Below are 22,737 nucleotides of genomic sequence, written 5' to 3'. Positions count from 1 at the left end.
CCTAATGAAGTGTAAATACGAGTATTCCTATAAGGCTGAGGGTATAAAATCGGATATGGATAAAATGAGAGTTTTAACAAACAGTGAAACCACTTTTTAACAGAAAAACAAAACTGGTTTGCCCGTGGTTTTTGACCTAGATAGTCCTCCATCGACCAGATTTTCACTTTACGTGATATCCTAGCTTCTCAATTAAGCTGCGAATGAGTGCAAGATTACGAGCCCAAAATTAAGTTTCCCAATGAAATTAGTTTCTTGAGATTGTTTTATTTTCTTTTCCGATACCTAACAGAATTGTACATAAAGTGGTTCAAAACATAAATCTGAACCTGGGTTTTCTGTAAATTCAAATAAATCATGATGGCCTTTTAAGATCACATCGCATGGTTGGGGTGACTGAAATAAAAAAAACAAAAAAAATTAGAATAAAATTGCAATATTCGCAAAACTTACATTGGTTCTCGGTGGCTCCTCACCATTTGGTGAGGGGTTACGTGATCTTCTAGAGAAATTTTGCCAAAAATTCAGTCTTAATGGTGTGGTTCTCTCAGCACCCAACAGCGAAACATTCAAGTCTATTGTCTGTTCCGATAGGCGACAACTTTCCAATGAAATTTCCTCTACTTGTGGTATGTTTCGTAAAAGTTCCGTAACATTAACTGTGGTGAAATCACAACTTTTAAAACGCAATATCCTCAAGTCATCCAATTGATGCAATGACTTCATGACATTAATTGGCAACACATTATCATCGTTAATGATGCACAATTCCCGGACATTCATGCGCATCTCTAGGCAATTGGCTAAGACATTTTTAACATTGGCCTCCACCTTGAGGATGTCCTTGGCATTCCAAACCGACAGAATGACATCGAATAATTGTCGTGGATTATATTGATTGGTTATGTAGAGCTCCTTAAGCAACGGCAGGGGTTTGGAGAGGAAATAATAAAATTCATAGGTGTTGAGGCGTAAATACCGCAACTGATCCAAGTGGGCTTCTTTCAAATCCAATTGTTCGTATTGTTTGCTCAGTGGAAACATATTCAAATCCAAATGTTCCAAATGTAATTTACGCATAATCCTGTGGAAATGTTCCAATTCCAGTTTGTAGCAATAGCCAAGATTTAATTCCTTCATTTCCAGCCATGAGTCCAAATATCTTCCACTTAAATTTCCATGGGGGCTAAATATTTTGAGATTGGGAAACATGCGATGTAAATCGAGAATATCTTCATCCTTCATGAAGCATGGATGGATGGTTAGGCGCACCGATTTGACATGGGGATAGATGAACTTTTTTAATATTCCATATTTATGTTCATCCAAGAAGCGCAACTCAAATGTTTCGGCAAATTCCTTTATGGCATTGAAGAAGATTTCAAGTTCTCTGTCGTTTAGATCTCTTTCCAAAAAGTTGATGTTATTGTTTCGATATTTTACTGCCCATAGAGATTGGACAATTTCCTCGAAGTAGGTGTTGACTTGCAGTAAGGAGATTTGATCTTTTAGCGGTAGGTGTATTACTATCTCCCGCAGACAGTCGGGATTGAGGGTGTCCATAATTGTTGGGATTCTGAAATGATATAAAAAGGGTATATGAACAAATATTTTTAAAACTCCAAGTCAGTTCATCCATGGGAACTTCATATAACAACTTGGAGGCGATAACAATCCCGCGACGGCCGGTTCTATGCACCGGATTGAATCTGAGAAATCTTCGACCAGGGGCCGTCACCTCAACACTTATTTGTTTGTGTTCGTGTATTTTTTCACCATGGGAGCGGAAATTTATCCCGGAATGCCTGCTCCGAGCACTTCTGGTCCGTGCCGGGATAGAAATGAACCCCGGGCCAGTATGGATCTGTTCCGTTTGCCAGAACCGCATCCACCACATGTCAACAATGGTAAGATGTAATGGATGTATGGAATGGGTGCATTTTCGTGGGTGCTCTGGCCTTAGTAGCACCCGGGATTACAGCGACTGGTATGTTGCTGCTTGCTGCGTCAGCACATCACCCAGTGCGTCTTTTACGTCGTCGTCTGACTCTTCGTCGTCGTCGGAATACGAGACGCCCCCGCAGTCTCCCCAACAACAACAACAACAAATGCAGCATCTAACACCACATGTTGTTGTTCAACGGCCCGGATATGCATCACTCCTGCAATTCAATTACAACGGTCTCTGCAATAAGGTCAGTGAAATTGTGGACTTTATGAGTCGGAAAAAAATCATGGTCGCCGCGATCCAGAAAACAAAGCTCACCGCCACCTGTAGCTTACGTTGTGAGGGTTACAACGTTTTGCGGAAGGATCGCACAAGAAGCGGAGGAGGAGGACTTGCCTTCCTAATACAACAGTCTGTCCAGTACAGACCTATCTCGCTTGAGCTTGGCTCTAGTGACCCACACATGGAGTGTATGGGGTAGCAGTGAAGTGTGGTACTGCCGAGGTAGAGCTGCTTAATGTGTACATACCGCCGATGAATAGCTGTGCACGGCGGCCCGGCGTTATATGCCCAATATTAGTTTGCTTTTAGAGGGCGATAACCGTCTGGTGCTAGGGGACTTCAATGCTCATCAAGAGCTTTGGCACTCCGTCCTAGGTAATGACCAGAGGGGTACAGCGCTGGCAGAGCAAATCGTTAGCTCCACGTTTTGCGCGGTGAATGAAGACGCTCCTACGAGGATTAGAGGAAACTGCCACAGCTCGCCAGATATCACCATTGTGGCACCAGGCCTGATAAATGACGTATCCTCGAAATCCGTCATTTCCCTTAGTTCGGACCACCTCCCTATCATCATCTTCGTAAACAGACCCCACCCGACTTCAAAACCTCTGAACGCCGTACTTTCCTGAACCATTGGGAAAGCTGATTGGCAAGGTTTCATAGAATTTACCAATCACCGCTTCAGACAATTGCCCACCCCCTCAGATCCTCGGGTAGCTGAGAGAACATTCCGAGACATCATCACTAAAGCAGCCGCTCGCTACATACCTGCTGGTCAAATACCCGAAATAAGACCAAATTTCCCAGCAGAGGCCGCGCGACCAGCAAATAAACGTAATGAGCTTCGTCGTACGAACCCCGAAGACCCAAGAGTTAGAGAACTTACTCTTGAAGTCAACAGGCTAGTAGGCGAACATAAGCGGAAAAAGTGGCTAGACCATCTGAAGCAACGTAACGTTGGTGCAGGAATAAGTAAATTGTGGGCAACGGTTAAATCACTCTCGAGTCCGAAAAAGAAGGATGACAGAACGGCTGTTACTTTCAACGGCGTGACAGTAACTGAACCAAAGAGGTGCGCGTGTTATTTTAACCGGCAGTTTATAGAGCACCCCGAGAGTGATAGGGCGAAGAGAAGTGTGCTACGCCGTATAAGAAGAGCTATTCCAGCCGAGGAGGTACCACCACAATTTACGATGAGCGATGTTGCAGATGCCATCCGAAACGCTAAATCATCCAAAGCGTTGGGCCCGCACCGAATATCGATGGTAATGCTTAAGCAGCTGGATGAACCTGTATGCCTATTCTGTAACTTTTATCGATTAAAAAGTTGTTAAACAAATGAAATTGTTGTAAAATAAACAATGAGTAAAGTTGTTAAAAAGTTACAGAATAGTCCTACTGGAGTTGAGTATTTAACAAGTGTTCTCAACCTATTGTTAGCCACTCATGTTGTACCGGATGCCTGGAAAGTTGGCAAAGTGGTCCCGCTACTGAAGCTAGGCAAGGATACCAGCAGAGGTGAATCGTACAGGTCGATTTCACTCCTGTCGCCAGTAGCAAAGATCCTAGAGGCGCTAGTCCTCTCCACGATGAGAAGGTGTTTTCCAGTTGCCCAACATCAACATGGATTTCGGAAAATGCATAGTACTACAACAGCCTTAGACGCCATATCCACACATATCAGTAGAGGACTGAACCAGAAAATGCCGTGCGACCGAACAGTCATGGTGGCTCTTGACCTATCGAAGGCCTTCGATACCGTCAACCATACCAAGCTGTTCGAGGATATAGAGAACACTAATCTCCAGCCATGTTTGAAACGTTGGGTAATCAACTATATGTGTGGACACCAGTCGTTTGTAGAATTCAGAAACAAGAAGTCCAAACCCCGTAGAGTGAAACAGGGAGTTCCCCAAGGAGAGGTGAAATCTCCGGAACTGTTTAACCTCTACTTTTCTGAAATTCCACACACTCCAAACGGCATAGAGATCGTGATGTATGCGGATGATAGTACGATCATGGCGTCGGGTCCTATCGTCGATGACATACATATGTGATAGGTTAAATGTCTACATAGCTGACCTAGTGCAATTCTTCCGGAGGAATATGAAAATATCCGCCGCTAAATCCACAGCCACGCTGTTCACCACATGGACGGCTGAGATGAGGCTCAAACTGAACATATTGGTCGATGGTGCACTGATTCCGACCACTAACTACCCTAAAATACTCGGTGTAACGTTCGACAGCATGTTCAAGACGTCCGCGCATGCCATAGCTATTTGCAATAAGATCAGAAGTAGGAACAAGGTTCTCAAGTCGCTGGCCGGCAGCACTTGAGGTGCTGATAAAGAAACCTTGTTGACCACCTACAATGCAATAGGCCGGTCTGTGGTAAGCTATGCGGCGCCAGCGTGGTCTGCAAAGGTTAGCGCATCGCAGTGGAAGAAGATTCAAACCTGCCAACTTGGATTTTTCAAACAAAAAATGTTAGACATCGTGGATTTTTTAAGAAAATATTTTTAGGCATATTGGATTTATCAAAAAAAAAAAAAAAAAACAGATTTAGACATCGTGGATTTTTTAAGAAAATATTTTGTAGGCAAATTGGATTTTTCAAAAAAAAAAAAAAAGGAAAAGAAAATTGGATTTTTCAAACAAAAAATTTTAGACATCGTGGATTTTTTAAGAAAATATTATTTAGACAACGTGGATTTTTTTAAAACAATTTTTTAGGCATCGTGGTTTTTTTAAGAAAATATTTTTTAGGTATCGTGGATTTTTTAAGAAAATATTTTTTAGGCAAACTGGATTTTTTAAGAAAATATTTTTTAGGTCGTGGATTTTTTAAGAAAATATTTTTTAGGCAACCTGGATTTTTTAGGAAAATATTTTTAGGCACTTGGATTTTTCAAACAAAAAATTTTAGACATCGTGGATTTTTTAAGAAAATATTTTATAGGCATCTTGGATTTCAAAAAAAAAAAAAAACATTTTAGACATCGTGGATTTTTTAAGAAAATATCTTGTAGGCAAATTGGATTTTTCAAAAAAATTAACGTAGATTTTATAAGAAAATATTTTGAAGGCAAATTGGATTTTTCAAAAAAAAAAAATAATAAATAAATAAAGGAAAGGAAACTTGGATTTTTCAAACAAAAAATTTTAGACATCGTGGCTTATTTAAGAAAATATTTTTTAGGCAACGTGGATTTTTTAAGAAAATATTTTTAGGCAACTTGGATTTTTGAAACAAAAAATTTTAGACATCGTGGATTTTTTAAGAAAATATTTTTTATGCATATTGGATTAAAAAAAAAAAAAAACACAAATTGGATTTTTTAAGAAAATATCTTTTAGGTAATATTAAGACAATATTTTTTAGGAAACTTGGATTTTTCAAACAAAAAATTTTAGACATCGTGGATTTTTTAAGAAAATATTTTTTAGGCAACGTGGATTTTGTAAGAAAATATTTTTAGGCAACTTGGATTTTTGAAACAAAAAATTTTAGACATCGTGGATTTTTTAAGAAAATATTTTGTAGGCAAATTGGATTTTTCAAAAAAAGGAACGTAGATTTTATAAGAAAATATTTTGTAGGCAAATTGGATTTTTCAAAAAAAAAAAAAGGAAAGGAAACTTGGATTTTTCAAACAAAAAATTTTAGACATCGTGGATTATTTAAGAAAATATTTTTTAGGTATCGTGGATTTTTTAAGAAAATATTTTTAGGCACTTGGATTTTTCAAACAAAAAATTTTAGACGACGTGGATTTTTTAAGAAAATACTTTTAACACAATGTGGATTTTTTAAAAAACTATTTTTTATGCAGCGTAGATTTGTTAAGAAAATATTTTTAGGCAAAGTTCATTTTTTAAGAAAATATTATTTACACAATGTGGATTTTTTAGAAAATATTTTTAGGCAACGTGGATTTTTGAAGAAAATATTTTTTGAACCTTGGAATTTTTTAAGAAATATTTGTTGGTCAAGCAGATTTTTTTTAAAAATATTTTTTACGCAACGTGAATTTTTTAAGAATTTTTTAAGGCAACGTGGATTTTTTAAGAAAATATTTTTAAGGCAACTTGGATTTTTTAACAAAATATTTTTAGGCAACGTGAATTTTTTAAGAATTTTTTTAGGCAACGTGGATTTTTTAACAAAATATTTTTTATATTTTTGAATTTTTACGAAAATAGTTTTTAGGCAACATGGATTTTTTAACAAAATATTTTTTACGCAATGTGAATTTTTAAGAAAATATTTTTTAGGCAACGTGGATTTTTTAAAAAAAATATTGTCTAAGGCGTATTTTTTGGGGCAACGTGGATTTTTTAAGAAAATATTTTTTAGGCAACGTGGATTTTTTAAGAAAATATTTTTAGGTAACGTGGATTTTTTAAGAAAATATTTTTTAGGCAACGTGGATTTTTTAAGAAAATATTTTTAGGTAACGTGGATTTTTTAAGAAAATATTTTTTAGGCAACGTGGATTTTTTAAGAAAATATTTTTAGGTAACGTGGATTTTTTAAGAAAATATTTTTTAGGCAACGTGGATTTTTTAAGAAAATACTTTTTAACAAAGATTTTTTAAGAAAATATTTTTCAGGCAAAGTTGATTTTTTTAAGAAAATATTTTAAACAATGTAGATTTTTTAAGAAAATACTTTTTAACAAAGATTTTTTAAGAAAATATTTTTTAGGCAAAGTTGATTTTTTTAAGAAAATATTTTAAACAATGTAGATTTTTTAAGAAAATACTTTTTAACAAAGATTTTTTAAGAAAATATTTTTTAACAACGTGGATTTTTTAAGAAAATATTTTTTAGGCAACGTGGATTTTTTAAGAAAATATTTTTTAGGCAACGTTGATTTTTTAAGAAAATATTTTTTAGGCAACGTGGATTTTTTAAGAAAATATTTTTTAGGCAACGTGGATTTTTTAAGAAAATATTTTTAGGTAACGTGGATTTTTTAAGAAAATATTTTTTAGGCAACGTGGATTTTTTAAGAAAATACTTTTTAACAAAGATTTTTTAAGAAAATATTTTTCAGGCAAAGTTGATTTTTTTAAGAAAATATTTTAAACAATGTAGATTTTTTAAGAAAATACTTTTTAACAAAGATTTTTTAAGAAAATATTTTTTAGGCAAAGTTGATTTTTTTAAGAAAATATTTTAAACAATGTAGATTTTTTAAGAAAATACTTTTTAACAAAGATTTTTTAAGAAAATACTTTTTAACAAAGATTTTTTAAGAAAATATTTTTTAACAACGTGGAGTTTTTAAGAAAATATTTTTTAGGCAACGTGGATTTTTTAAGAAAATATTTTTTAGGCAACGTTGATTTTTTAAGAAAATATTTTTTAGGCAACGTGGATTTTTTAAGAAAATATTTTTTAGGCAACGTGGATTTTTTAAGAAAATATTTTTAGGCAACGTGGATTTTTTAAGAAAATATTTTTTAGGCAACGTGGATTTTTTAAGAAAATATTTTTTAGGCAACCTGGATTTTTAAGAAAATATTTTTTAGGCAACGTGGATTTTTTAAGAAAATATTTTTTAGGCAACGTGGATTTTTTAAGAATATATTTTTTAGGTAATGTGGATTTTTTTAAAAAATATTTTTTAGGCAACGTGGATTTTTTAAGAAAATATTTTTTAGGCAACGTGGATTTTTTAAGAATATATTTTTTAGGCAACGTGGATTTTTTAAGAAAATATTTTTTAGGCAACGTGGATTTTTTAAGAAAATATTGTTTAGGCAACGTGGATTTTTTAAGAAAATATTTTTTAGGCAACGTGGATTTTTTAAGAAAATATTTTTTAGGCAACGTGGATTTTTTAAGGAAAATTTTTTTACGCAATGTGGATTTTTTAAGAAAATATTTTTTAGACAACGTGGACTTTTTAAGAAAATATTTTTTAGGCAACGTGGATTTTTTAAGAAAATATTTTTTAGGCAACGTGGATTTTTTAAGGAAAATTTTTTTACGCAATGTGGATTTTTTAAGAAAATATTTTTTAGACAACGTGGACTTTTTAAGAAAATATTTTTTAGGCAACGTGGATTTTTTAAGAAAATATTTTTTAGGCAACGTGGATTTTTTAAGAAAATATTTTTTAGGCAACGTGGATTTTTTAAGAAAATATTTTTTAGGCAACGTGGATTTTTTAAGGAAAAATTTTTTACGCAATGTGGATTTTTTAAGAAAATATTTTTTAGACAACGTGGATTTTTTAAGAAAATATTTTTTAGACAACGTGGATTTTTTAAGAAAATATTTTTAGGCAACGTGGATTTTTTAAGAAAATATTTTTAGGCAACGTGGATTTTTTAAGAAAATATTTTTTAGGCAACGTGTGTTTTTTAAGAAAATATTTTTTAGGCAACGTGGATTTGTTAAGAAAATATTTTTAAGGCAACGTTTATTTTTTAAGAAAATATTTTTTAGGCAACATGGATTTTTTAAGAAAATATTTTTAAGGCAACGTGGATTTGTTAAGAAAATATTTTTAAGGCAACGTTTATTTTTTAAGAAAATATTTTTTAGGCAACATGGATTTTTTAAGAAAATATTTTTAAGGCAACGTGGATTTGTTAAGAAAATATTTTTAAGGCAACGTGGATTTTTTAAGAAAATATTTTTTAGGCAACATGGATTTTTGAAGAAAATATTTTTTAGGCAACATGGATTTTTTAAGAAAATATTTTTTAGGCAACATGGATTTTTGAAGAAAATATTTTTTAGGCAACATGGATTTTTGAAGAAAATATTTTTTGGTACCGTGGATTTTTTAAGGAAATATTTGTTGGGCAACATAGATTTTTAAAAAAATATTTTTACGCAACGTGGATTTTTAAGAAAATATTTTTTAGGCAACGTGGATTTTTTAAGAAAATATTTTTTAGGCAACGTGGATTTTTTAAGAAAATATTTTTTAGGCAACGTTGATTTTTTAAGAAAATATTTTTTAGGCAACGTGGATTTTTTAAGAAAATATTTTTTAGGCAACGTGGATTTTTTAAGAAAATATTTTTTAGGCAACGTGGATTTTTTAAGAAAATATTAATTAGGCAAATTGGATTTTTTAAGAAAATATTTTTTAGGCAACGTGGATTTTTTAGGAAAATATTTTTTAGGCAACGTGGATTTTTTAAGAAAATATGGAAACGTGGATTTTTTAAGAAAATATGGAAACGTGCATTTTTTAAGAAAATATGGAAACGTGGATTTTTTAAGAAAATATGGAAACGTGCATTTTTTAAGAAAATATGGAAACGTGGATTTTTTAAGAAAATATTTTTTACGCATGGATTCTTTAAGAAAATTTTTTTTGGCAACTTGGATTTTTTAAAAGAAAAAATATTTTTTTTAGGCAACGTGGATTTTTTAAGAAAATATTTTTTAGGCAACGTGGATTTTTTAAGAAAATATTTTTTAGGCAACGTGGATTTTTTAAGAAAATATTTTTTAGGCAACGTGGATTTTTTAAGAAAATATTTTTTAGGCAACGTTGATTTTTTAAGAAAATATTTTTTAGGCAACGTGGATTTTTTAAGAAAATATTTTTTAGGCAACGTGGATTTTTTAAGAAAATATTTTTTAGGCAACGTTGATTTTTTAAGAAAATATTAATTAGGCAAATTGGATTTTTTAAGAAAATATTTTTTAGGCAACGTGGATTTTTTAGGAAAATATTTTTTAGGCAACGTGGATTTTTTAAGAAAATATGGAAACGTGGATTTTTTAAGAAAATATGGAAACGTGCATTTTTTAAGAAAATATGGAAACGTGGATTTTTTAAGAAAATATGGAAACGTGCATTTTTTAAGAAAATATGGAAACGTGGATTTTTTAAGAAAATATTTTTTACGCATGGATTCTTTAAGAAAATTTTTTTTGGCAACTTGGATTTTTTAAAGAAAAAATATTTTTTTTTAGGCAACGTGGATTTTTTAAGAAAATATTTTTTAGGCAACGTGGATTTTTTAAGAAAATATTTTTTAGGCAACGTGGATTTTTTAAGAAAATATTTTTTAGGCAACGTGGATTTTTTAAGAAAATATTTTTTAGGCAACGTTGATTTTTTAAGAAAATATTTTTTAGGCAACGTGGATTTTTTAAGAAAATATTTTTTAGGCAACGTGGATTTTTTAAGAAAATATTTTTTAGGCAACGTTGATTTTTTAAGAAAATATTAATTAGGCAAATTGGATTTTTTAAGAAAATATTTTTTAGGCAACGTGGATTTTTTAGGAAAATATTTTTTAGGCAACGTGGATTTTTTAAGAAAATATGGAAACGTGGATTTTTTAAGAAAATATGGAAACGTGAATTTTTTAAGAAAATATGGAAACGTGGATTTTTTAAGAAAATATGGAAACGTGCATTTTTTAAGAAAATATGGAAACGTGGATTTTTTAAGAAAATATTTTTTACGCATGGATTCTTTAAGAAAATTTTTTTTGGCAACTTGGATTTTTTAAAAGAAAAAATATTTTTTTTTAGGCAACGTGGATTTTTTAAGAAAATATTTTTTAGGCAACGTGGATTTTTTAAGAAAATATTTTTTAGGCAACGTGGATTTTTTAAGAAAATGTTTTTGAGGCAACGTGGATTTTTTAAGAAAATATTTTTGGCACCGTGGATTTTTTGAGAAAATATTTTTTAGGCAACGTAGATTTTTTAAGAAAATATTTTTTAGGCAACGTGGATTTTTTAAGAAAATATTTTTTAGGCAACGTGGATTTTTTAAGAAAATATTTTTAGGCAACGTGGATTTTTTAAGAAAATATTTTTTAGACAACGTGGATTTTTTAAGAAAATATTTGTTAGGCAACGTGGATTTTTTAAGAAAATATTTTTTAGACAACGTGGATTTTTTAAGAAAATATTTTTTAGGCAACGTGGATTTTTTAAGAAAATATTTTTTAGACAACGTGGATTTTTTAAGAAAATATTTTTTAGACAATGTGGATGTTTTAAGAAAATATTTGTTGGGCAACATAGATTTTTAAAAAAATATTTTTACGCAACGTGGATTTTTAAGAAAATATTTTTTAGGCAACGTGGATTTTTTAAGAAAATATTTTTTAGGCAACGTGGATTTTTTAAGAAAATATTTTTTAGGCAACGTTGATTTTTTAAGAAAATATTTTTTAGGCAACGTGGATTTTTTAAGAAAATATTTTTTAGGCAACGTGGATTTTTTAAGAAAATATTTTTTAGGCAACGTAGATTTTTTAAGAAAATATTAATTAGGCAAATTGGATTTTTTAAGAAAATATTTTTAGGCAACGTGGATTTTTTAGGAAAATATTTTTTAGGCAACGTGGATTTTTTAGGAAAATATTTTTTAGGCAACGTGGATTTTTTAAGAAAATATGGAAACGTGGATTTTTTAAGAAAATATGGAAACGTGCATTTTTTAAGAAAATATGGAAACGTGGATTTTTTAAGAAAATATTTTTTTCGCATGGATTCTTTAAGAAAATTTTTTTGGCAACTTGGATTTTTTAAAAGAAAAAATATTTTTTTTTAGGCAACGTGGATTTTTTAAGAAAATATTTTTTAGGCAACGTGGATTTTTTAAGAAAATATTTTTTAGGCAACGTGGATTTTTTAAGAAAATATTTTTTAGGCAACGTGGATTTTTTAGGAAAATATTTTTTAGGCAACGTGGATTTTTTAAGAAAATATTTTTTAGGCAACGTGGATTTTTTAAGAAAATATTTTTTAGGCAACGTGGATTTTTTAAGAAAATGTTTTTGAGGCAACGTGGATTTTTTAAGAAAATATTTTTGGCACCGTGGATTTTTTGAGAAAATATTTTTTAGGCAACGCAGATTTTTTAAGAAAATATTTTTTAGGCAACGTGGATTTTTTAAGAAAATATTTTTTAGGCAACGTGGATTTTTTAAGAAAATATTTTTAGGCAACGTGGATTTTTTAAGAAAATATTTTTTAGACAACGTGGATTTTTTAAGAAAATATTTTTTAGACAATGTGGATGTTTTAAGAAAATATTTGTTAGGCAACGTGGATTTTTTAAGAAAATATTTTTTAGACAACGTGGATTTTTTAAGAAAATATTTTTTAGGCAACGTGGATTTTTTAAGAAAATATTTTTTAGACAACGTGGATTTTTTAAGAAAATATTTTTTAGACAATGTGGATGTTTTAAGAAAATATTTGTTGGGCAAATTGGGTTTTTTAAAAAAATATTTTTACGCAACGTGGATTTTTAAGAAAATATTTTTTAGGCAACGGGGATTTTTTAAGAAAATATTTTTTAGCCAACGTGGATTTTTTAAGAAAATATTTTTTAGGCAACGTTGATTTTTTAAGAAAATATTTTTTAGGCAACGTGGATTTTTTAAGAAAATATTTTTTAGGCAACGTGGATTTTTTAAGAAAATATTTTTTAGGCAACGTAGATTTTTTAAGAAAATATTAATTAGGCAAATTGGGTTTTTTAAGAAAATATTTTTTAGGCAACGTGGATTTTTTAAGAAAATATTAATTAGGCAAATTGGGTTTTTTAAGAAAATATTTTTTAGGCAACGTGGATTTTTTAGGAAAATATTTTTTAGGCAACGTGGATTTTTTAGGAAAATATTTTTTAGGCAACGTGGATTTTTTAAGAAAATATGGAAACGTGGATTTTTTAAGAAAATATGGAAACGTGCATTTTTTAAGAAAATATGGAAACGTGGATTTTTTAAGAAAATATTTTTTACGCATGGATTCTTTAAGAAAATTTTTTTGGCAACTTGGATTTTTTAAAAGAAAAAATATTTTTTTTAGGCAACGTGGATTTTTTAAGAAAATATTTTTTAGGCAACGTGGATTTTTTAAGAAAATATTTTTTAGGCAACGTGGATTTTTTAAGAAAATGTTTTTGAGGCAACGTGGATTTTTTAAGAAAATATTTTTGGCACCGTGGATTTTTTGAGAAAATATTTTTTAGGCAACGTAGATTTTTTAAGAAAATATTTTTTAGGCAACGTGGATTTTTTAAGAAAATATTTTTTAGGCAACGTGGATTTTTTAAGAAAATATTTTTAGGCAACGTGGATTTTTTAAGAAAATATTTTTTAGACAACGTGGATTTTTTAAGAAAATATTTTTTAGACAATGTGGATGTTTTAAGAAAATATTTGTTAGGCAACGTGGATTTTTTAAGAAAATATTTTTTAGACAACGTGGATTTTTTAAGAAAATATTTTTTAGGCAACGTGGATTTTTTAAGAAAATATTTTTGGCACCGTGGATTTTTTGAGAAAATATTTTTTAGGCAACGTAGATTTTTTAAGAAAATATTTTTTAGGCAACGTGGATTTTTTAAGAAAATATTTTTTAGACAACGTGGATTTTTTAAGAAAATATTTTTTAAGCAACGTGGATTTTTTAAGAAAATATTTTTTAGGCAACGTGGATTTTTTAAGAAAATATTTTTGGCACCGTGGATTTTTTGAGAAAATATTTTTTAGGCAACGTGGATTTTTTAAGAAAATATTTTTTAGGCAACGTGGATTTTTTAAGAAAATATTTTTTAGGCAACGTGGATTTTTTAAGAAAATATTTTTTAGGCAACGTGGATTTTTTAAGAAAATATTTTTTAGGCATCGTGGATTTTTTAAGAAAATATTTTTAGGCAACGTGGATTTTTTAAGAAAATATTTTTTAGACAACGTGGATTTTTTAAGAAAATATTTGTTAGGCAACGTGGATTTTTTAAGAAAATATTTTTTAGACAACGTGGATTTTTTAAGAAAATATTTTTTAGGCAACGTGGATTTTTTAAGAAAATATTTTTTAGGCAACTTGGATTTTTTAAGAAAATATTTTTTAGGCAACGTGGATTTTTTAAGAAAATATTTTTTAACAACTTGGATTTTTTAAGAAAATATTTTTTAACAACGTGGATTTTTTAAGAAAATATTTTTTTGGGCATCATGGATTTTTTTAAGAAAATATTTTTTTGGGCATCATGGATTTTTTTAGGAAAATATTTTTGGGAAACTTGGATTTTTTAAGAAAATATTTTTTAGGCAACGTGGATTTAAAAAAAATATATTTTTAGGCTTACTTACTTAGCTGGCCCATTACAGAACATTTATTCTATAGGCCGAACTAAGAAGAGATCTCCATTCCTCTCTATTTGTTGCTTCGCACTCTGGAATACCGCGCCTTTTCATCTCATCATCCACTTGTTTGCGCCATCTATTCCTTGGCCTGTCATTTCTGCGTGCACCGCCAAGCGGTCCGTATTTATACGCCTTTTTAGCGGGTTCATCATAGCTCATTCTTATGATAAGGCCTAGCCAACGCAATCGCTGCATCTCGATACGTTTAACTATATTGATGTCGTTGTATAGCAGATACAGCTCGTGGTTCATGCGACGTCGATATTCACCGTCAACGCAGATTGGTCCGTAGATCTTTCGAAGAATTTTTCTCTCAAACACACCAAGCACTGTCATGTCTGCTTGCGCAAGTGCCCAGGCTTCGGAGCCATACATCAGCACGGGTAGTATCAGTGTTTTGTAGAGCGTTATTTTTGTTTGACGAGATGTGGCTTTGTTTTTAAACTGTTTACTTAAACCAAAGTAGCATCTGTTGGCCAATACAATTCTTCTTTTTATTTCACAACTGATGTCGTTTGTTGTGTTTACGGAGGTGCCGAGGTAGACGAAGTCTTTTACTACCTCAATATTATAGGAACCAACTTCCACAGTCGGTCCGAGCTCAATGGACGCATTGCGCGTCGACACCATTAACTTGGTCTTCTCACCGTTTACCGCCAGACCCACTTTAGCAGATTCTCCTTCGACCTTCATAAAGGTATCAGTTACTTCTTTTACTGATCGTCCCATGATGTCTATATCATCAGCATAAGCAAGTAACATGTGCCTATTGGTGTAGATTGTGCCACTTTTTTGACGTTTGCCTCTCGTATAACCTTTTCCAGGAGGATGTTGAACAGATCACACGAAAGGCTGTCTCCTTGTGTGAAACCTCTTTTGGTACAAAACTCTTCGGAGAGGTTCTTTCCTATTTTAACTGAGGATCTCGTGTAAGTTAAAGTCATTTTACAAAGCCGGATGAGCTTTGCGGGGATACCAAATTCAGACATGGCTTGGAATACCTTTGAACGCAGCGGGCTGTCGAAGGCTGCTTTATAATCGACAAAAAGGTGGTAGGTGTCGATCTGCATCTCTTGGGTCTTCTCCAGGATTTGCCGCAGGGTAAATATCTGTTCAATGGTGGACTTGCCAGGTCTAAAGCCGCATTGGTATGGTCCAATTATCTCGTTGACCATGGGCTTTAGTCGTTCGCACAATATTCCTGACACGATCTTGTAGACAATCGGTAGTAGACTCATGTCCCTATAGTTAGAGCATACAGTCTTATCTCCCTTCTTGTGGACGGGGCACAGGATACTCAGGTTCCAATCATCGGGTACTCGTTCTTCCTGCCAGATGGTGCTAACTAGCTGATGAATACACCTTATCAGCGTGTCGCCTCCGGTTTGGAACAGCTCGGCTGATAAGCCATCGGCTCCTGCTGCCTTATTATTCTTCAGCCGATTTATTGTTGTCTTTACCTCATCTTGGCTGGGCGGTATACATTCAATATCATCTCCAGGGATTGGGTCTGTGGTATCTTCGTCGTCTTCGCTGCTATTGGATACCAACAGTTTTGAAAAATGTTCTTTCCATATCCTGAGCACACTATCTGTATCAGTTACCAAATTACCTTGGGGTATATTAAGTTTGTCACTACGTTTGTAACTACTCGAAATAATCATTGTAGACCACACAAAGTATATATATTCTTGATCAGCGTGCAATTCTACATCGATATAGCCATGTCCGTCCGTCTGTCCGTCTGTGGAAATCACTCTAGCGTCCGAACGGATTGACGTAGGTTGATGAAATTTTGGGAAAATATGTTATATTTACGTAGGACTTTTGGTATTGAAAGTGGGCTATGTAGGTCCACGCTTTCGTATAGCCCCCATACAAAATGACGCGTGACGCGTCGTCGTTTTAAGGAATTTTTAAGATATTTGGCCCATTTTACCACCGAATTGGTTGTAATTTGGTATTTTGTGTCTTCAGAGGCCAGAAAACATTCCTACCAAAGTTGGGTTATATAGGTCCACGTTTTGGTATAACCCCCACATAAGGCCCCTTATAAAGTACGCGTCATTTTAATATATTTTGAATGTATTAGTCCCACTTAACCAAAGAATCGGTTGTAACTTTGTATTTTGTGTTTCTAGAGGCTAAGAAACATGTCTACCATAAAATGTTTATATAGGTCCATGTGTTGATATAGCCCCCATAATACAATATCTCCCGATTTTCGATATTTTGAACGTTTTAACCTCATTATCACATAGAGATGGCTGAAATTTGGTATTTAGTCTTCTTTAGGCGTATAAAACTTTCCCCCAGAAATTTGTAGGTATAGGTCCACGACATCATATAGCCCCCATAGAACGGTACCTTCCGAATTTCGGTATTTTGAAGGTTGTGGCCACATTAATCCACCGAAATGGCTGAAATTTGTGGTGGAGGGTATAAAAAGTTCGGCCCGACCGAACTTAACGATTTTTTTACTTGTTTGCAGCTGGAAAGTCTATCAGCCTCATACCATTGTCAGATGTTTCACTGTGGAGACTGAATTTCCCGACTGTTGGGCCAAAGATATTCTCCTTTCCAATTTTGGCATTAAAATCGCCTAGAATGATTTTAATGTCATGGGCAGGGCAACGGTCATATGTTTCTTCTAAGCGCTCGTAAAATATATCTTTGGTCTGTTCGTCCTTTTCTTCAGTGAGAGCATGAGCGCAAATAAAGCTGATGTTGAAGAATTTTGCTTTTATTCGAATTGCAGCAAGTCTTTCATTCACTGGGGTGAAGCTGGATACCAGATGTTTTAGTCTCCGACTAACTACGAATCCGCAACCAAACTCATGCTTTACGTCATGGCAGCTATAATACAGTGCGTCACCTTTAGGTGTTGTTGTGACGCCCTCATACCAATTGCGGATATTATTCGAATGTTCGGCACAACTTTCGAAAACGATATCACATTCGAAGAATTGGCAAATGTTTTTCGGGTGTACACAAGCACGTTGTTCTTTTGTTCGTCAAAATTTTAACAACGATATCGTTTTCGAACATTTGGCGAATGTTTTTTCTTCACAAGAAAAATTGTTTCGAGAAACATTTTTTAGTATGAAATTTTTTTGTTTCAAAAAAAAAATTTATACTGTTTGTAAAAAAATCCCATTTGCTTTTTTCAAATAATTTCGATATAAATGCTACGTATGATATAGACAATAAGTGTTGATAAAGACAACATATGGGTAGGTTACCAAACAGACAACAATGTTTATCAACAGTTACATATCGAGTCGCAAACATAAAGAAATAAAAACGGAAAAAGGTACATAACAGAAACATCAAGAAACACCACAAAAAATGTTTTTCGCCACTATCGTAAAAACTATCATCTTTCATTCGCAAATAATATTATTAACGATATTCGAATTCGAAGGTTTTCCTGCCACAAACTGAGCGACGAATGAATCGTTTTCAATTCGTTCTCGTGTGTCGTTTTCGAACAAAATATCCGCAAAACTATCGAAAAACATTCGAAAACTAATCGTTTGCGATAGCAATGGTATGGGGGGATGCTTTACGTCATGGCAGCTATAATACAGTGCGTCACCTTTAGGTGTTGTTGTGACGCCTTTCCCAATCCATCGTATTTCCTGTATGGCAGTAATATCGGTCTTGTACTTTTCAAGTACGTCTGCCAATGCGAAGACTGCACCTTCTCTATAAAGAGTGCGAACATTCCAGGTGCAGATTCGCAGATCATGGACCTTTTTAGGCACCGTGAATTTTTTAAGAAATTTTTTTTATACAATGTGGATTTTTAAGAAAATAGTTTTGAAGGCAACGTGGACTTTTTAGAAACTATTTTTTAGGCAACGTGGATTTTTTAAGAAAACATTTTTTAGACAACGTGAATTTTTTAAAAAAAATATTTTTTAGGCAACGTAACTTTTTTAAGAAAATTAAGAAAAATAATTGTTTAAGAAAATATTTTTAGGCAACGTGGATTTTTTAAGAAAATATTTGTAGGCAACGTGGATTTTTTGAGAAAATATTTTTACGCAACCTGGATTTTTTAAGAAAATATTTTTTACGCAACTGGATTTTGTCACAAAATAGTTTTTACGCAACGTAGATTTTTTAAGAATATATTTTTTAGGCATCGTCATTTTTAAAGAAAATATTTCTTAGGCACCGTGGATTTTTTTATAAAAAATTTTAGGCATCGTAAATTTTTCAAGAAAATATTTTTCAAGCTGCTCGGATTTTTTTAAAAAAATTTTTAGGCATCGTAAATTTTTCAAAAAAATATTTGTTAAGCTACGCGGATTTTTTTTCACATATTTATAAAGGACAATATTTTAACATTTTAAAAAAATAGTCGATTCTTGAACAGAGAAATCATGAAAAAATGCAACTCTTCATTCTTTGAATAATTAAAATAATCTTCACTTAGTTAAATTTGAATTGGCGCCATTCAAATCAAGCGGCAGTGCAATGTGTTGCTGTGTGTGGTGTATGTTGTAATCTAATTTATCACAAATGAATATCATAGCTCAATAAAACTCAAACTCACATGAACTCGATAAGCGTTGTAGATTTTTTAATCACATTATATTCAAAACCACCTCAGATTAAGCTGAGCCACTCTTCGAAGAGTGACATCATATCACAACGAGATTAAAACAAAAACTATAAATTGATTTGAAGTTGATTTTTTAAGTCAAACTCTGACAGCGGCCACTAATGAAGCGCTGGCATTTGTTATTCTGTCATTTTATTTGCACTCCAGTTAAGCTTTCGAGTTTTTGAGCTATGCTGTGATGCAGTTTTGCAAGTAGCAAGAATAGAACGCTAAACAATAATAAACAACAAAGGCAAAGCAACAACAAAAAACTAAAGCTTTTGCGTTTAATTAATGCTAAACTTGGTTTTGTAATTCCAGTTTATTTTTTATGTTTTTTTTTTCATTGTTCATTGGCATGTTTACAGAATGAATCCACCGTCAATGTCAATGCAAAAAAAAAAAAAAAAAAAACAATTAATACAATTATTTTTTACAAATCCCTTTGAAATAAATAAGCATTGTTCATCAAGGAATGAATGGGCATATGAGACATTCCAAGTCTGGCTTAAATGTTATTTTGAGGCATGTTGAAATTTTAAACCACTGGTACCTTGTCATCCCGATCATAATGATATAAAATTTCTTGGTTTATACTTCCCGAGGTATTGGTTTTGATTTGGCTTTTATGTTGTTTAGGGGCCCACCTCGGTTAGAGTTGACATTTTTACTAGAGGTATCCCTAAGAATTTAATTACCAATTTATAAATTTATGTTGCATAAACCTCTCGACTAACTGCCCCTTATAACCTTGCTTCATCATGCACCAATATATTTGTACTCGTATCTTCCCCTCCTAATATATAGCATTCAATATTTCTGTTCACAATATTCCATTCAGATCAAATAAATCATTTTATCAACGACGATAATAGCTTTGAGAATTTCCTTGAAATACTGCCTCGGTTCCACTTCTCATCGTCAATGAACAAACATGAACAGATGTTCAAATACGAACTAACGCTAGATAAGAGAAGTTTTTGTGGAACATCAACCAACCAACCAACCCAGTCGACAGTCAACAATTCTCAGCAAATCTGAATTTGCCGCTGCTGATAAACAAAAAAAGGAGGCGACCTCCAATGCCGACCAACAAATGCCGCTGCACAAAAGTCGTGATAAAATGAAAAACAAATAATAATTAATTTTATTAGATACGAGGCTATTAACTGCGAAAAACGAAAACAAAACAATGAAATATTTTTGTTTTTACATTCTAAAGCCCATAAAGCGTTGCTACTGCTGATGTTATTATTCCATTTTGTTCGTCAGGGTTGTGTGATTCGGATAAGTTCTATTGTTGGAGGAAAAGGAATTGAAGAGAAGAATTTGGTGTACATATGTACATATGTTCCCAAAAGTCCTTGAAAAGACCAGGGAGACTTCTCGCATATCAATGAGTGTATGCCGCCGATTCAAAGAATATTTTTTTCAACGATCCTCAGACCTATAAAAGTGGATTTTTAAAGAATATTTTTTCAACGACCCTCAGACCCATTAACGTGGATTTTTAAAGAATATTTTTTTCAAGGAACCTCAGACCTATACAGGGTCGTTGAAAAATATTCTTTAAAAATCCACATTTATAGGTCTGAGGGTCGTTGAAAAATATTCTTTAAAAATCCACATTTATAGGTCTGAGGGTCGTTGGAAAAAATATTCTTTAAAAGTCCACGTTTATAGGTCTGAGGGTCGTTGAAAAAAAATATTCTTTAAAAATCCACGTTTATAGGTCTGAGGGTCGTTGAAAAAAAATATTCTTTAAAAATCCACGTTTATAGGTCTGAGGGTCGTTGAAAAAAAATATTCTTTAAAAATCGACGTTTATAGGTCTGAGGGTCGTTGAAAAAAAAATATTCTTTAAAAATCCACGTTTATAGGTCTGAGGGCCGTTGAAAAATAGTTTTTAAAAATCCACGTTTATAGGTCTGAGTGTCCTTGAAAAAAATATTCTTTAAAAATCCACGTTTATAGGTCTGAGGGTCGTTGAAAAAATATTCTTCAAAAATCCACGTTTATAGGTCTGAGGGTCGTTGAAAAAAATATTCTTTAAAAATCCACGTTTATAAGTCTGAGGGTCGTTGAAAAAATATTCTTTAAAAATCCACGTTTATAGGTCTGAGGGTCGTTGAAAAAATATTCTTTAAAAATCCACGTTTATAGGTCTGAGGGTCGTTGAAAAAATATTCTTTAAAAATCCACGTTTATAGGTCTGAGGGTCGTTGAAAAAATATTCTTTAAAAATCCAGACCTATAAACGTGGATTTTTAAAGCAAATTTTTTTCAACGACCCTCAGACCTATAAACGTGGATTTTTAAAGAATATTTTTTTCAAAATTGGAAAGGAGAATATATTTGGCCCAACAGTCGGGAATTTCAGTCTCCACAGTGAAACATCTGATAATGGTATGAAGCTGATGCATTTTGCAGCTTCAAAAAACAGATTTAATCATCTCGATATTCATAAGGGCACCTGGCTGTCTCCAGATCAAAGAACAAGTAATCAAATTGATCACGTTGTGATAGATGGAAGACATTCATCGAGCGTGTTGGATGTACGATCGTTCCGAGGAGCAAACATAGACTCGGACCACTACCCTGTTGCAGCAAAGGTACGTACCAGATTAAACGTTACAAACAAAGTGCGAACAGACACAACGCGGAAGTTGGACATCGATAGGCTGCATGTATTGAATGTATACCACCCGGCCAAGATGAGGTAAAGACAGCAATGAACCGGCTGAAGAATAATAAGGCAGCAGAAGCCGACGGCCTACCAGCCGAGCTCTTTAAAACCGTAGGCGACGCGCTGATAAGTTGTATGCATCAGCTAGTTAGCACCATCTGGCAGGAAGAATGCGTACCCGACGTTTGGAACCTGAGCATCCTGTGTCCCGTCCATAAGAAAGGAGATAAGACGGTATGCTTCAACTATAGGGGCATAAGTCTTCTTCCTATTGCCTACAAGATAGTGTCAGGGATATTGTGCGAACGACTAAAGCCAATGGTCAACGAAATAATTGGACCATGGCTTTAGACCTGGCAAGTCCACCATTGACCAGATATTTACCCTGCGCCAAATCCTGGAGAAGACCCAAGAGATGCAGATCGACACCTACCACCTTTTTGTCGATTATAAAGCAGCATTCGACAGTCCCCTCCGATCAAAGGTATTCCATGCAATGTCTGAATTTGGTATTCCCGCAAAGCTCATCCGGCTTTGTAAGATGACTCTAACTGATACTAGGTCCTCAGTTAAAATTGGAAATAACCTCTCCGAAGAATTTTGTACCAAAAGAGGTTTCAGACAAGTAGACAGCCTTTCGTGTGACCTATTCAACATTTTGCTGGAAAAGGTAATACGAGATGCAAATGTCAAAAGAAATGGCACAATTTACACCAATAGCCACATGTTACTTGCCTATGCTGATGACATAGACATCATGGGACGATCAGTAAAGGAAGTAACTGATACCTTTAGGAAGGTCGAAGCAGAATCTGCGAAAGTGGGTCTGAAATTGATGGTGTCGACGCGCAAAGCGTCCATTGAGCTCGGACCGACTGTGGAAGTAGGTTCCTATAATATTGAGGTATTAAACGACTTCGTCTACCTCGGCACACAACAAACGACATCAGTTGTGAAATAAAAAAAAGAATTGTATTGACCAACAGATGCTACTTTGGCTTAAGTAAGCACTTTAAAAACAAAGCCACAACTCCTCAAACAAAAATA

The 22,737-nt window shown here is 32.8% G+C and overlaps 1 protein-coding gene across 4 annotated transcripts in view; it reads right to left on the bottom strand.

The window, feature by feature from the left end:
* Positions 1 to 247: 247 nt before the first annotated feature.
* The window catches only part of LOC141406407 (uncharacterized), a 122,364-nt gene continuing 99,874 nt past the window's right edge, over positions 248 to 22,737 (bottom strand). For 3 of the 4 annotated variants that reach the window (XM_073991768.1, XM_073991769.1, XM_073991767.1), the window contains exons 2-3: positions 454 to 1,576; positions 248 to 396 (exon numbers count right to left, since the gene is read on the bottom strand). In XM_073991768.1, the coding sequence (XP_073847869.1) occupies positions 286 to 396; positions 454 to 1,563 (1,221 nt within the window). In that variant the 5' untranslated portion in view covers positions 1,564 to 1,576 and the 3' untranslated portion in view covers positions 248 to 285. Of the gene's footprint in view, positions 397 to 453; positions 1,577 to 18,956; positions 19,274 to 22,737 lie in introns of those variants that run through there. The other variant, XM_073991766.1, reaches the window with a different exon arrangement.

This window comes from Musca autumnalis, unplaced genomic scaffold (assembly GCF_047663935.1).
Source record: "Musca autumnalis isolate F117 unplaced genomic scaffold, ASM4766393v1 scaffold_5, whole genome shotgun sequence".
NCBI lineage: Eukaryota > Metazoa > Arthropoda > Insecta > Diptera > Muscidae > Musca > Musca autumnalis.
The sequence above is the reverse complement of the archived record's forward strand: the minus strand, read 5'-3'. Positions and strand labels throughout refer to the sequence as shown.